This window comes from Lepidochelys kempii, chromosome 7, assembly GCF_965140265.1.
Source record: "Lepidochelys kempii isolate rLepKem1 chromosome 7, rLepKem1.hap2, whole genome shotgun sequence".
NCBI lineage: Eukaryota > Metazoa > Chordata > Testudines > Cheloniidae > Lepidochelys > Lepidochelys kempii.
Genome location: NC_133262.1, coordinates 114,251,084 through 114,266,236, shown reverse-complemented (window position 1 = coordinate 114,266,236; position 15,153 = coordinate 114,251,084). Strand labels below are relative to the sequence as shown.

The window sequence follows — 15,153 nt, the reverse complement described above, 5'->3', positions numbered from 1 at the left end:
CAGACTAAACAAAATTTGTGATTTTTTTGTCAGTTCTTCAAAACTAGATCTAAGGTTACAACATACAAATGTTCATGAGAATCCCAAAAGGAGACTGGCATCTAAGCCACAATGTCAAAGGACACCTCAAAAAGATATTTTTTAAATGGGGTTGCACTTCTTTATTTTATTTTTGTTTGTTTAGCGTATTTTTTAAAGTTTGTTTTGTTTTGTACCATAGAAATATGAATGATGTCACGTTTGCTCTTTCTTGCCTTTTCTGGAGAACTTCACTGTCCTCCCCATCCCTTCCCTTGAGTAGGTCATGTGTATTGCGTGCAATCACACTTTAAATGGAAGGGGCATGATGCTGAATCTTCAGTGAAGATGACCTGTTAGACATTGGAGCTAAAGTGATGCCAAAACCAAATTTTAGGAACATACTAAATATCCCTTTCCCCTCGGAGTTGCATTTGTGATATTATTTCACGAGTCCTCCAGCCACTAGAGAGAAATCTAGCCTGGACATGACCTGAACTAATGTAAAAATACCACCTCTCTCCCCACTAAGGGAGAAAAGAGCAAGTCAAAACCCAAACCAAGTTACATGCACTTCTTATATCACATAAAACAGTAAAAAAGGTGCAAACCCATTTTTAAAAATTTTTCTGCAGGTTACTTTAAGATGTTCAAGTCACATTGCATTTAAAGAAGAAATAAAATCACTAGGCTAACATGCTTATCCATTTTTGGATGCACTCAAATGCATTCTCCACACCTATTCATAATTTTGAAAATGAAGCCCAACTCTTATAAAACTATATAGCTGACACCTGGCATTATCCACATTGCTATAAGCTGCTCCCTCTCTATGGCCATAGTATGGTGACTGGTAGCATGTTGCTGGTTTGGTGGCCACAAAAGTATGGCTGGTATTGTATTCCAGCTAGGGAATGTTAATCGTTTATTCCCTCCTTTGTCTCATTCTCTTCCATGTGAATACAGCCAAATATACTGTTTGCCCTTTTAGAAAAACATACAATGAATTACAGCAGTACTCTGGGTTGATGTCAGCTATTTTCCTTACAATAACCCCATTTATATTTCCAGTTCATCCCATACTCTTTGGGAGAGGCTGTTTTCCCATTGCACATTTCGAACTGTGTTGTTTCACTACGCTTAACAACAAACAAACAAATCATGACGCAGTTTGGGCATGTTAGGGTAGAATACCCTGCATCCAGCAACTTCATTATACAGAATATGCAAGTGTTATTTAGAACACTATCCTTTCAAAACAGAGCAGTGGTTATACAACCTCCATTCAGACATACACCGGAAAAGGTGACTAAAAGAAAATTCAGAGCAAGGCTACAGCTTTCTCTAGCTACTTTTATAATAGCAGATGTCCCCTATACTGCAACTGGCCATCCACCTCCAATTGCTGTCACTGCAGGGTTGGCCTCTTCGAGACCAAGCACTAACAGCACCGACCAACGTGTATTTTGCCCTGTGTAGTTATAAAAGGGACCCTGTGGTGGAAGGCAGCAATGAAGCTGCTAAACCTCCACTTTGTGCCATGTAGGCGGAGTCTCTGGAAACGTAGTTATTTTGACAGAGATATTTCTTTTAGTGTGTGGCTTTTCCTCCCCTGGGATAGTACATTATTAATGTAAATTAAAATGCAAAGAATTAGAAAGCCCCGCTTTCCATTCTCCCTCCCACCCAACCTAATGAAATTCCTAGTCAAATATTTGTTCAATCATCATCATCAGAGGAGGAAAATGTATTAGCCCTCCTGTAGTTGATGAGTAACTGATATTGATCAAGGTGTCGTCTGATTGACTGCAGTTTTCTCGAAAAGATTGATGCCATGATGTTAATAGGAGCCAAGGTTGATATAAGGAACTGAAAACGTTTAGTTGTATAAACCATAAGGAAAGCAGATAATTGATTAAATGCTGTTCAACCTCAAATGAAAATTGCTTACAAATTCCACAGGCACATGTGGGCGTTTGTTTAAACGATGGTCATCTGCCTCCAATGCAACATTGTCAGAATCCATGAAAATGGATAGTATGTGTTTTTGCTCTAGTTCACATGTACCATATAGAAATAGGATTATGCTCTGACATTGCTCTGGAATGTCCATGAGCCACAGTCTCCTCTAACTTACAGGGCTGTAAACAGTGGTGAGCTGGAACCGGTTGTTCAATTTTGAAGCCGGTTTAGAACCGGTTGTTAAAGGGGTGGGGAAGCTCAGGTGGGATGGACAGGATGTGGCCCGCGGGATCGTCCTGTCCGTCCTGCCGGAGCTTTCAGCTGTGGAGGCTCCCATGTGAATTTTTACTGACCCAGCAGCACTTCGGCGGTGGGTCCTTCACTCGCTTCAGGTCTTCGGGGGCGTTTCAGCAGGAGGTCCTTCAGTGCTGCCAAAGACCCGGAGGGACTGAAGGACGTGCCATTGAAGACCCAGAGCGAGTGAAGGAACCGGTTCTTGAACTTCTGGCAGCTCATCACTGGGTGTAAATCTGTATTAGCTACATGGCAATTAAATAAACTACACCACTGTCAAACTGGTGCAAGTGAAGGGAGAATCAGCTTGTCTGCTCCTTCACTTCCTTGAAGCAATGGCATTTGTTACAGCTGAACAGATGCTACGGTTTTTAGTGACACAAATGCTCATAAGTATTAGTTAATAATATTTAATGCACCATATGTTAAAGAAGATTTGTTAAGTTTGTATTTTTGTAATACTTGAATGTATCCATCACATTCAGAGAGGGCTGATCTTCCCAGCTCAGCAACCTCTCCCCTCCCTATCTCCAAAACACTGGGGACACTAGCTCCATTTCTCTCATCCCTTCAATAAAATGAGCATTGGCTGATTTCCTTGAATGGAGGTTGTCCAGAGTCAGCAGTAGAACGAGCATCGATCAGTAAAAACCGGTGTGACACAACCTATTACCATCCACCGTACACCATATCTGTCACTTCTACTGAAATCTAGTGAAATGATTAGGGACCAGTGACTGAATTCATCCCTATTGGAATACTACCAAAGTCAATGGAGTTACCACAGAGATTAAGTTTTGCCCCGTACTATTTCAAAGGTAATTCGTTACAGCTATCAGTTAACCCTAGAACTGTCAGGTTTCAAAGTATTGCTCTTGGGTGCCTGTAAGACTAAATAATTTAGAAAGGTTCTATGAGGAACACGCCACAGCCGAGAGAGGATACAGATTCTCTGAGGTCCAATACATTGTAAAGGCAGCAATACTTTTAAAGCATAGAAATGCTCCAGGCCCAAAACATAAATCTATATAATCAAATAAATTCTTTAAAACCTTTAGTTTATACCTTTGATGTTGCTCCTGCAGCTTATCTACAATTTTCACTCTATCCAGTAAATTCTGAATCTCGGCCTTCTGCCGATTAATAATTTCTTTGTACTTTGATAATTCATCTTCTGTTCTCAACCGTTCATCCTCCAGACACTTTACCTAAGTGCAAAAGAACATAATCTTAATTGTAAATTGGTTATTTTCCTGCCAAACTTCAGAGGATAGTATGTTTCATCCAATAGGTCTAAAGCTCTAACCACAGTTACGGTAGTACTCCCTCCCTGTTTTTGAGCAATGTATAAAATCAGATGCAAACTATTTCACAGATCAAAAGCTAAAACAGAGAACAGTTCAGTCACATAAAAAAAACAAAACAACTATAAGAATTAGCTTCTAAAAATAGTCAAGTCGTACAAGCTTTAAGAGGGATAATACCATCCCCCTCCAAAAGATTCATAAACCCACACGTATGGGTGGACCAAAGCCAAGCTGCAGTTTCATCTTCCTACAGTTACCACAACCAACCCTCATCATGCTCACCCATGCTTCTGTCTAAGAACTGAATGCTTCTGCCTACAGAGCTAGTCCATGCTGCTCTTGAGCTGGCCAACAGATTGATAGATGGGCTGCTCATCAGTGATGTGTGGCATTTCTTCACGAGCTCTCAGAGGCCTAGTGTGCAGCCTCTAGTACGCTCTGAAAATGCAGCTGTACTCTGATCTCTTGCATGGCAATATACTGTGCTGTCAGAACACCTCTGGGCCACCTCCACTAGGAAAAAATCTATGTGCAATGATCAGAATATTGCAGTTAGAGGTACATACAGAAACAGCCCCACCATGGACATGGATAGTACTCTGAAAACATGTGCTCAACACGCAGTTGCTGTCAAAAAAGCCAACACAATGTTATTATCTATCCCTTTCCTGATGGTTCCTAAGAGAAAAAATTATATTGCCGACTGTATAAATCCATGGCAGGCCCACACCTTGCATACTATGTGCAGTTCTGGTCACCCCATCTCAAAAATGATATATTAGAATTGGAAAAGATCCAGAGAAAGGCAACAAAAATTATTAAGGGTCTGGAACAGCTTCCATGTGAGGAGAGATTAAAATGACTGGGACTGTTCAGCTTGGAAAAGACAATTAAGAAGGGACATGACAGAGGTCTATAAAATCGTGACTGGTGTGGAGAAAGTGAATAAGGAAGTGTTATTTACTCCTTCACATAACACAAGAACCAAGGCTCACCCAATTAATTAACAGGCGGCAGGTTTAAAACAAACTAAAGGAAGTATTTCTTCACACAATGCACAGACAACCTGTGGAACTCATTGTCAGAGAATGTTGTCAAGGCCAAAAGTATAACGGGATACAAAGAAGAATTAGATAAATTCAAAGAAGATACCATCTTGGCTAATAGGTCCACCAATGGCTCAGGGATACCACGCCAAGCTCTGAGTGTCCCTAGCCTCTGATTGCCAGAATCTGGGAATGGGAGACAAGGGATGGATCATTTGATGGTTGACTGCTGTGTTCATTCTCTCTGAAGCACCTGGCACTGGCAACTGTCAGAAGACAGGATACTAAGCTAGATGGATCACTGGTCTGACCCAGTATGGCCATTCTTATGTTCTATCCTCCTGAAATGTGGTACACAGGCCTTTTAAAAACAGGTTTCAGAGTAACAGCAGTGTTAGTCTGTATTCGCAAAAAGAAAAGGAGTACTTGTGGCACCTTAGAGACTAACCAATTTATTTGAGCATGAGCTTTCGTGAGCTACAGCTTATGCTCAGATAAATTGGTTAGTCTCTACGGTGCCACAAGTACTCCTTTTCTTTTAAAAACAGCCTCTAGTCTAACCTGGGCAGCAAGGCATGCTGGGAAAGAAGGCTACTCTATAAACCCTTGTCTTCCTGATAGTAGGGGGAAACTTTGAGAAGAACTGTGGCTGTTCATGGGTCTCTCCAGGACAAAAACTTATGAAGTGACTAATACTACCCAAGAAGAAACCCTGGACATAGAGTTCATTTATTTTTGGGCTTGGGCTTTGTTTGGAGTTGTTGTTTTTTCCCCACTGGGTGAAATGAGCGAGCTTGGGCATTTGAGCCGTGTTTGTGGCAAGCACAGGGCAAGTACTTGCTCCCTTTCCAGGGCCCCAGTTGGGGAGGGAGGAAGCCTCATCCATGTCATCTGTTCCCCATGAAATCTAGATGGGGAAATTTGTTAGGTTTTCCCAGGTGAGACAGCCTGTTATCATGTAGCCTCTGGCCAGATCTTCAGCTATTTCAGATATTTGGAACCTTTTATGTTTTTGAAACAGACTATGGTCGATGGAACATAATCAGGAGGAAATTTGCTTAATGAACTCTTGTGGCCAGGTGGCTACTTGTTGATCTGGGATTCAGGATACCCCAGAAAGGATGGACTTTTATGTCCCCCCAGAGAGCTATGCCTTCTAAAGTAATGAGACAGCTCCAGAAGGGGAAACTGAGATAGTAACCACATCCAGCAGCAGAAAGGTAAGAACTTGCTCCACTCCCTTTCTGGCAGGGGATCCCAGGGAGCCAGCCGCTGCTCCGCCCGCCAGGGGAGGGATGGGGGAGCTCCTGGGCCAACCTCTGCTCTGGCCACCCTAGGACTGCTGCTGGGAGCCACCAAGCTGCAGCAGCTCCCGCCGCCCCCAAGACTGCTGCTCCGGTGGTCCCCGAGGCCAGCTGCCTGAGGCTGCCAGAGTAGTGGCCGGTGCGGCTGGCCCCGGGGCTTCTGGTGTGACTGGCTGTGGGCTGCCCGAGCAGCTGGCTGCAGAGCTGCTCCAACAGCAGCTGGTGTGGCTGTTCCCAGGGCCGCCTGAGCATCTGGTCCCAGGGCCAGCTGCTTGGGTGACCCTGTGGTCAGCCACACTGGCCACTGCAGAAGTCATGGAGGTCGCAGGAAGTCATGGAATCTGTGTCTTCCACAACCTCCATGACAGATGCTTAGGAGTAATGCAGCCATCCTGAATTCATGCTGACAAATCTCTATACCAGATCACGATTATTCTTGCTCTTTATGTAAACTAGCCAGATACAATAGGATCTGTTTTCAAAATCCTTATGTTCCACCTTCAGTCTCATGGCAAGAGAGAACTCTTTAGTTACCTTTGTTCTTAGTGTACGCAGCTCATCCATACCCTCTTTAAATGTTCTCTTCAGGTCCTCCAGTTCTTTTATTTTGGCATAGTGTACCTTTTTAAAGGGACAAAGCATCAGAACACTGTCATTTTAGGAGGCACAGGATCCCCTCATCCACTGTAAGACTACACCCACCAATAGAGAACTTATTTGCTGCCTGCCTAACTGCCTGGGTTTAATAAATATCAGCCCAGAGTCCTGTGCAAGATATAGTATGTGATCATGTAACTAATGACTGCATCATAATACATGTGCTTAACTTTGCAACCTTAATGTGCTCTTAACATAATTTTTTGGGGATGTAATTTCTTAGGGTTTTTTCAAAAGGCAAACTAAAAAAACCCCAGATGTTTCATCATGTTGAATCACATTGAACTCCAAGATGGATCATCAAATAGCACAGGGATATCTTCATCCACAAACAGACCTCTACCACTTGAGCTAACAGTAAATGGTAGCAGCTGAAAGTAGTTAGGCTTGGTCAACCTGCCACTAGAGGGGGATGAGACATTTTGCCAGAGGGCTCCATAGCTATTTGTTAGACAGAAAAGGAATGTTAAGACTCAGGCCTTGTCTACAATACTGTGGTAAGTCAACCTAAGTTATGCTACTCCAGCTACATGAATAACATAGCTACAGTTGACATAGCTTAGGTCGACCTACTGCGGTATCTACACCATGCTGCATCGACAGGAGACAGTCTCCCATCGATTTACCTTAATCTTCTCGTTCCAGTGCAGTACTGGAGTCGACCAGAGAGCTCTCTGCAGTCGATTTAATGGGTCTTAACTAGTCCTGCTATATCAACCCCCCGCTGCATCGATCGCAGCAGCGTCAATCCCCAGTAAGTGTAGACAAGGCCCGTGGAATCCTAGGTTTAATGCCAGGTTCTGAAAGGGAGTGTACTCTAGTATTAACAGATCCTAGTCATACTGCCTATAACAACAACAACAGTTTACCTCCAGCTGCTCAGACTTTTCCTGCATTTGTTTTTCTAGTTCGCCCTTTGTTACTCGGAGCTTTGCATCCAATTCATTTGATTTAATTTCTTCTGACTCCTAGTTGATTTGGAAGAAATTAAAAAAAAGGGAGCATTTTAATTATAGAGCTTTTTTAAAAGAAAAACTCTTTACCTATTTTATGAACACAGAAGACACACATTCTTATCACTATCTGTAATTTGTACCACCATATATAGTAGTTTTGAACATATAAAAACACATTGCACTCAAATGAAACTGGACTCAAGATCTCACTTTTTCCCTAATTTTTTTTATTTATCTCTAATCATTGACATTTATACATTTAATGGCATAACATCTCACGTGGCATGCATGCATGCAATAATTTTTCACTTTATTACAATTTAAGATGAAAATAAGAAACAAAAAATCAGATGTTAAACATGTTAATTTCACCTCATGAGAAAGTATGCCTACTTGGTATGTTTTTATCATTTCTTGGCAGTTTTTCCGTATTTGGTCTCCCTCCTCTTTTGCTTGAGTTAACTTTGTGGTTGCATCTTTGAGTTTATCTTTGGTTTCCTAGAAAATAAACCATGAATAACTATTTGAACCTACAGAGTGTCACAGAGCAAGATTTTGAATTAGCAGGGAAAAGGGAGTTATCAGCAAAATGTTTTCAATTCTAATAGAGTTTCCGACTAATGATTTTATTGAGAATCATAATATTTGCTTAGAAAGTGCTGCACCACCAACTGTTAAATCATCTGTTTATGGCTCTCCAGAATGGCAACACCACAACTCAAAAACTTCAAGGGAAAATCTGCTTTTACCACTGTGTTCCTGTAGCCATATTTCCATGAGCCACATTGAAGGCTCCCTTTGGTAGCACTGAAAAAACAAAGTGGCCTGTAGTGGCTGACTCATTATCTCCACACAAAAAATCATGTAACTGAAAACTTTACTGTTCAATCACAGCAATGTGTTTCGTCCTATCACAGTTGTAAGCTCTTATGAGCGAGGATCTAGTGGTCATCTCTCTGTCCTTGTGGTAATTCAGCTCTCTCTGTTTTTGCAATATACATATTTAAAGAGAACCAAGTGCAAGGAACCATGTCCAGTTGCTTTCCTCTTTTCCAATCAGACTAGAGTGACCAGCTGTCCCGATTTTATAGGGACAGCCCAATATTCGGGGCTTTTTCTTAAATGGGCACCTATTACCCCCCCACACTCTGTCCCGATTTTTCATACTTGCTGCCTGGTCACCCTAAATCAGACTGTTACTGTTTGTGATTTAGACTGTGCACACAGTCTGAACTGACTTGTTCAGGAGAAGCAAGAGAAGAAATTCTTAGCGAGGATTGTAGGATGTGTCATTCACACTGTGTTACGACAGACTGAATTAAAAGCACTCTTGCAAATCAGAGTAAAGCAGAAATCACCCTGGATATATTCCAGTGTTTCTCAATCTTTTGTGCTGGCGAACCCCCTCGGATTTAAAAATAAATAAAATAAAATTAAAAAAGTGACCTCACTATTAAGACTTGAAAAAATTGTAACCCCTTACCTTAAATATAATGAAGTAAATAATTAATACTCAGGGCCAGCATGAGGGAATGGCAAGCAGGGCAACTGCCCAGGGCCCCACACCACAGGGAGCCCTGCAAAGCTAAGTTAGATGCTTCAGCCCTGGGTGGTGGGCTTAAGCCGAAGCCCGAGCCCCGCTGCCTGGGACTGAAGCATGTAACTTAGCTTTGCGGGACCCCCTGCGGCGTGAGGCCCCACGCAATTGCCTTGCTTGCCCCCCCCGAACACTGGCCCTGCACTTACACCCTAAATCCATCCCAGGTTGAGAAACACTGATATATTCTATCCATCCTTTCACATTTTCCACTTCAATATCACTATCTTTAAAGTACTATTCCAAAATCCATCAAGTTAAAAAGTAAACAATGATTTTTTAATCATTTTAGTGCTACTAAGCAAGAAAATGGCATAGCAACTATATTGGACTCATTATGATCTTACTTCATGGTATTGCTTTACTAACCTTGTGTGAATCCATTTCAGTTTTCAATTTGTTTTGGGCCCATTTTACTTTGATGATATGAGAATTGATTTCTTCTTTCAATTTTTCTATTTCTCTGTTGAATCTAGTGGCTTCACCTTCCTAAAAAAAAGGAACAAACAAAAACATCCACAGATTACATTTTATTGATTTTAAATCCCAATTTTTATACAGCTATAGAATTAGCCTCATACATGAGTGACAAATAGATTTCATCTACAAGGCCCCAAACCTGCAAAAAGCTGCATACTGTTAGCCACGCTAAAGGTTTACAGGACTGGGTCTTAAAGCCTTAACTGTCTAGGTCTATGGGCCCCCAGTAAGACACTGCCTCTCTGTCCATGTGTGTTGTTGCCACATTTGTGATCAGAGGAGAGATTCTATCTGAAGCAACCTTGATTAATTCTGAGACAGTTTCTAGCAGACTGTTTTCCAGAAGGACTTTTTTGTCTGGAATTGCATAGATCCATGACAGATTAGACATACTGATCTTCTGGACAAGTGGCAAAGCCCCTTTTTCCTTTTGCAGGCTTAAGGGAAAGATGCAGGTTTGGGGAAGGGGGTCAAATTGTAGGAGGATATAGCAGAAAATGTGAGGTTTACTGACTTCTGTGGGTACTCTGACAGAAGCATTGTGTACATTGGATATTTGACTAAATGGACAATTATTGGAAAGAAGTGTAAATTGTTCAAATAATGAGAGGACAACTGCCTAGATAGGTGCCAGTTATAATAGGTCAGGTATCGTTAGGCTGCACCTAAATATAGTTGTTTACATCAGTGCAAAGTGGGTGTAAAACACTATCAAATCACACTGCTATTGTTTGACACATTTTGCACTGATGTAAATGACTACACAAGGTGAAGGGCAACAGTGATTGTTGGCCAAAAAAATGTACACCACACAAACCACCACTCTATTTTTCTTCAAGTGAACATCGAATGGTATTAATCAGCAAAGCATATTACTGAGATAACCTTAGATACCAACAGCTACAAACTAATATTTGCAATTAAAAAACCCGTGCATTATAATACAATCCCAGCAGCCAAATAATATTTCTGAAATAACAGATCTAAACTAAAAACAGGTTTACAAAAGCACCATGTGAGGGCAGCAGAATCACTCTAATATAAGTCTCCAAGCAATGTTGTCCTGACCGTTAAGCTAGAAGTTAGACCTACCAGCTACGTTTTGTTTTGCTGACCTGAACAGGTCACACTGTCCATTCCAATCTGCTTAATTCTTAGGAGCAGGAATGGCAATGACATACATAAAAACTATGCTCCAGGAACCAAAGTTCTCAAGTTTCAATAAGATGGTTCTTTTGATCTTCTTCCTCTTGTAAGTAATGATCACTTGGAGCAATGATCATGATCAAATCCATCAGAGTAGTCTGAACCCTCTCCGTTTTGGGGAGAATATTGGATCTTTCATGAGCATAAAATCAGGTTGTTTGTTTTTTTTCCCATTAATTTAAACAATTATTACATTTCAAAATTTTTAGACCGCTGGTAGTTTAAATGTGTGTCTCTTGCCTTGACACTGCACTTGTGATGAGCATTTGCTGAACCTTAGTACTTAAGGAACATATCTGCACAGATGCCTCAAAATTCAGTCAGTCAAACAATCCTGTGGAAGAGTACAAGGGAAAGGGCCTGATACAGTTCTTGCAACATGTGTAGAGCTCTTACTGACTTCCAAAAAGGAGTGCAGGCTTTGATGGCTCAGCCTATTTTAAAAATCCAGTATGGACAGCCACAAGGGAAGAAAAAAAAGTATATAACAAAATTCTACAGTGTTTGTAAATCTTCACTGTTTGTAATAGAAGTGACGATCTACAATATAATGGCTGCAAAAAGAAAATTGTGCTGTTAGCATGCTACAAACTTCAGTTCAGAAGAACACATAGGAATCTCAGGAAGATGACAATAAAATCTCATTCCCCTCCACTCCCAAAAATAATATATTGACATAAAATGGGTCTTTCGCAGCCACACAGTAAAAGGGAACGTAATAAGATATCACAATTATTAAATGAAAGGTGACACATAAGTGTTTTCCTGATTATTTAAATAGTGCTTTTAACCATTTCTTTAAAAGTACCTTGGTTTCATAGAGCTGGTGCAATCTTCCTTTTTCCTGAGAAAGTTGTTTGATTTTATTCACGTGCTTTTCAATTTCTTTATTTGCATCTCTTAGTCTTCTCTCCAGTAACTCCTTTTCCTTTCGGAGATCTAGAGACTCTTTTTCTCCTCGAACATACTTCATCACCATAGTCTCCTTTTCTTGGCGTGCCTCTTCACATTTCTTGTTTGCCTTTAAAAATTTAAATTCAGCCGTAAGTTTACATTTCACTGATGATAGTTTTTATACATGAACAATGGATACTCACAGTACTCCAACACAGTAATTAAAACATAACTGAAGGCAAGTCTTAAAGTCCCCAATTCTGCAAGCAAGGTACGCACTGGCTTAACATTACTACCATGAGCAGTCCTGCTGATTTAAATGGGACTACTCAGAGTTGTAACTGATGTGTTTAAGTATTTGCAAGCTAAAAGCTAAATATTTTACTTCAGCTGCATAATCAGCAGGCCGGTGCAGTTGGAATGTATTTGATGACTCCAAAATGGAGAATATACACTTGATAACTCCTAAGTGGAAAAATATTTTTGCAGATATCCAGTTCCATTCCCCAGTTATTGTCCCTCCACTAAATAATTTAACAATTACTATTCAGCTGTACATCATTTCTCACATAGAGACTTTGTGGTCCAGATATTGCTAATATTGTTTCATTAAGGAAAACAAAAATTATGTTCTAAAATTCTTGTAACACAGAGAAAGCATCTGACTTGGCTAAATCTTAAGGAAGAAAACAGATGACCTTCCAGCAACATAAAATGAGGTGAAAATATTATTTCTTTGTATCATTTTAATTGTGCTTGAAAAGATCAGATTTCACTGGTAAGCCTGCATAATTGTGGACTTCTCCCTCCATTCAAAACCAATGTAAATGTTGATCAAATTAAAATTTACAGGGAAACAATCATTCCAGGGTTTATTATTTTACATATAAATACACAAATGAAAGAGCGTGGCCAGACAAAGCATATGTGAGTGTTAGTGGCTCTACAAAAGGTTACAAATACTTGAAAGCTCACTAACCATCAAAATGCATGAATAATTGAATCCTATTAATTAAAAAAAAAGTTTGGAAGCCTTGGTGTATCAATTTTCAACATATCTACTGACTGCAATGCTCAGGCTGCTGAATGTTTCCTACAGCAAGCTAATTCTTTAATGAGAGATTTAATTATTAAAACTTCAAAGGAATTCAAAATTACCTGGTCCATACGAAATGCCATCTCTTTATGCAATTGCTGAATAGTATTTTTGACTGCAGCATCTTGTGTTACAAGTTTGTCTTTAGCAGTTTTAACTTCTTTTTTAAGCTCTTCTATTCTTGATTCTAACTGTAAAGAAAACATTAGCAGATAATTATAGAAGTCAGTAAAGATTCTATCAAGTTTTGTACAATTATTTCTTACAAATTAGATGTTACAGCATTTTTAAAATATGTACTGCACTTGCCAAACTCTAATCAAACTGCAACATTCACTAGTAACAGCCCAGCTTTTGTATTACAGTACTAAAGATGAAAGGAACTGAGATCATCATCTGTCAAGGGCTGATTGCATCACACTAAGCATAACCTCTGGACTAGAATAAATTACTATGTGAAAAGGTAAAGAGAAATAGGTCAAATTTTGAGGTTCTTATAAACCAGGGGTGGCCAAACCGTGGCTCGTGATCCACATGTGGCTCTTTTACAGCTGAAGTACGGTGCGCGGAACCCGTCCCCACAACTTCATCCCCTGACCAGTCTCCACCTACCAGACTGCAGGGGGGAGCTCGGGACCTCTTCCTTGCAGAGGGGTGGTAGGGTAGGGGCTTCTGTCCAACGGAGGGGGGGGTCTTGGGGCTTCAGCCCCACAGGGTGTGTCTATTGGGGCTCAGGGCTTCAGCAGGAGTGGGGCTAAAGACCCGCGTTCTGGCAGGTGTGCCCCCTGAAGATTCTGAAGATTGTCATATGTGGCTCAGAGGATGAGTAAGTTTGGCCACCCCTGTTATAAATGCTTTCTTTGCTTAGGTAATGTTTCACTGAGCAAGGACAGAATAAAAACTGAGAGCTCGGCATTACGTCCTACATTTTTATGCAGTTGCCTATAAAGATATACATGTCCAAAAGGCAAGAATAAGACAAGACAGTTTTGTCACCACATCAAGGATTTGATCCTGCCCTCTAAAGCTGTGAGCATGAAAAACAAACACAAACAAACTTAATACACTTGTGTAAGCATGCATATACGGTAGCAGGTTTTGCTTGCGGTTGTGAACACATTTTACAGCCGTATGATTTTACTCTGCTGAACGTCAGACAAGCTAAGGAAATACTTATCTAAGGACTTCGTGTATACAAATTCATTGAGCAACAACTACAAAAAACCATCCCTAAATCTGTTATTGCAACCCATGAATCTAGTTGCTGCCAAGTTCCATTTCAAGATGCAATATCAAAAAGCTACTTGAATAACTTCTTTAAAGTAATCTCTTCTGTAATCATCCCAAAGTGTGCAATATTAAAAGTGTTAAAGGTCTGACTTAACTGACAAATGGAATTAAACAGTAGTAACAGAAAGGCCCACTTATCATTAGCACTTTCCATCACAGCCCATATGGTATGAAATGTCACATAGCAAATCCAAGATACTCATGCAATCACTGAGTGATATTGGGGAATATGAGCAAGGGACAGTGAGTGAGCTGCATTTATTGGTTTATACAGACGTTTGTTTCCATTCAACTTGTAATGTTTTTTAAATGTCAATTCCAACCATGCTATGTACTTTCAAAAAAGCTTTGAGATACACAGAAAGCAGACAAAGCTTCTGTACCCTCAATGCATTCAAGTACTGTATAAATCTTTGACGCAGCACTTGAGAATGTCTCCTGCCAATCTGTGTGGCACAGAAATTAATAATCAGATCTATGGCATGACTAAAACATTAAAATTGATTTTAAAATATAAAAATTAGTTGGGACACTATTTCACCACAGAACAAGTTCAATGTCAAGTTATAAACACAGGCCTGAACAACCCTTACAGCAGTAGCACTAGCAAAATAATCCTATAAACGTGTAATAACATTCAAAAGGATGCCACGCTAGTGATATTTTGTGCCAGTAAACACCAAGTGTACGTTTCTTTGGTTTGTGACAATTCTCAATAACTATTATATTGAAAATGCCTGGGTCATATACAGTAACTTGAAGTACCACACATTATTTGTTCTTATAATTATCTATATGGAACATATATACCTAAATAGCATTCTTTTGAAGAGTGTGTCTATTCTAGAGTATATTTATATATCAGAGATTTTTTCTCTTTTTCTAATTAGTCTCTCAACTTTAGGGGTTTCTTTTCATTTTCACTAACAAAAAGGAAAGAGGACAGATTACTGTTTACATCTCTTCTGACTCTCTGTAAGTTATTTGTGGAGACATCTGTAGAAAATTCCCCTTTTGTCTATGTACACACAATAACTGGTCCCAAA

At 40.2% G+C, this 15,153-nt stretch overlaps 1 protein-coding gene across 4 annotated transcripts in view; it reads right to left on the bottom strand.

Moving 5' to 3' along the window:
- The window catches only part of CCDC186 (coiled-coil domain containing 186), a 59,391-nt gene that overhangs the window by 17,072 nt on the left and 27,166 nt on the right, over positions 1–15,153 (bottom strand). For 3 of the 4 annotated variants that reach the window (XM_073354304.1, XM_073354303.1, XM_073354305.1), the window contains 7 exons: positions 12,880–13,008; positions 11,636–11,848; positions 9,511–9,630; positions 7,917–8,042; positions 7,458–7,556; positions 6,466–6,552; positions 3,340–3,482 (listed from right to left, as the gene is read on the bottom strand). In XM_073354304.1, the coding sequence (XP_073210405.1) occupies positions 3,340–3,482; positions 6,466–6,552; positions 7,458–7,556; positions 7,917–8,042; positions 9,511–9,630; positions 11,636–11,848; positions 12,880–13,008 (917 nt within the window). The remainder of the gene's footprint in view (positions 1–3,339; positions 3,483–6,465; positions 6,553–7,457; positions 7,557–7,916; positions 8,043–9,510; positions 9,631–11,635; positions 11,849–12,879; positions 13,009–15,153) is intronic. The other variant, XM_073354306.1, reaches the window with a different exon arrangement.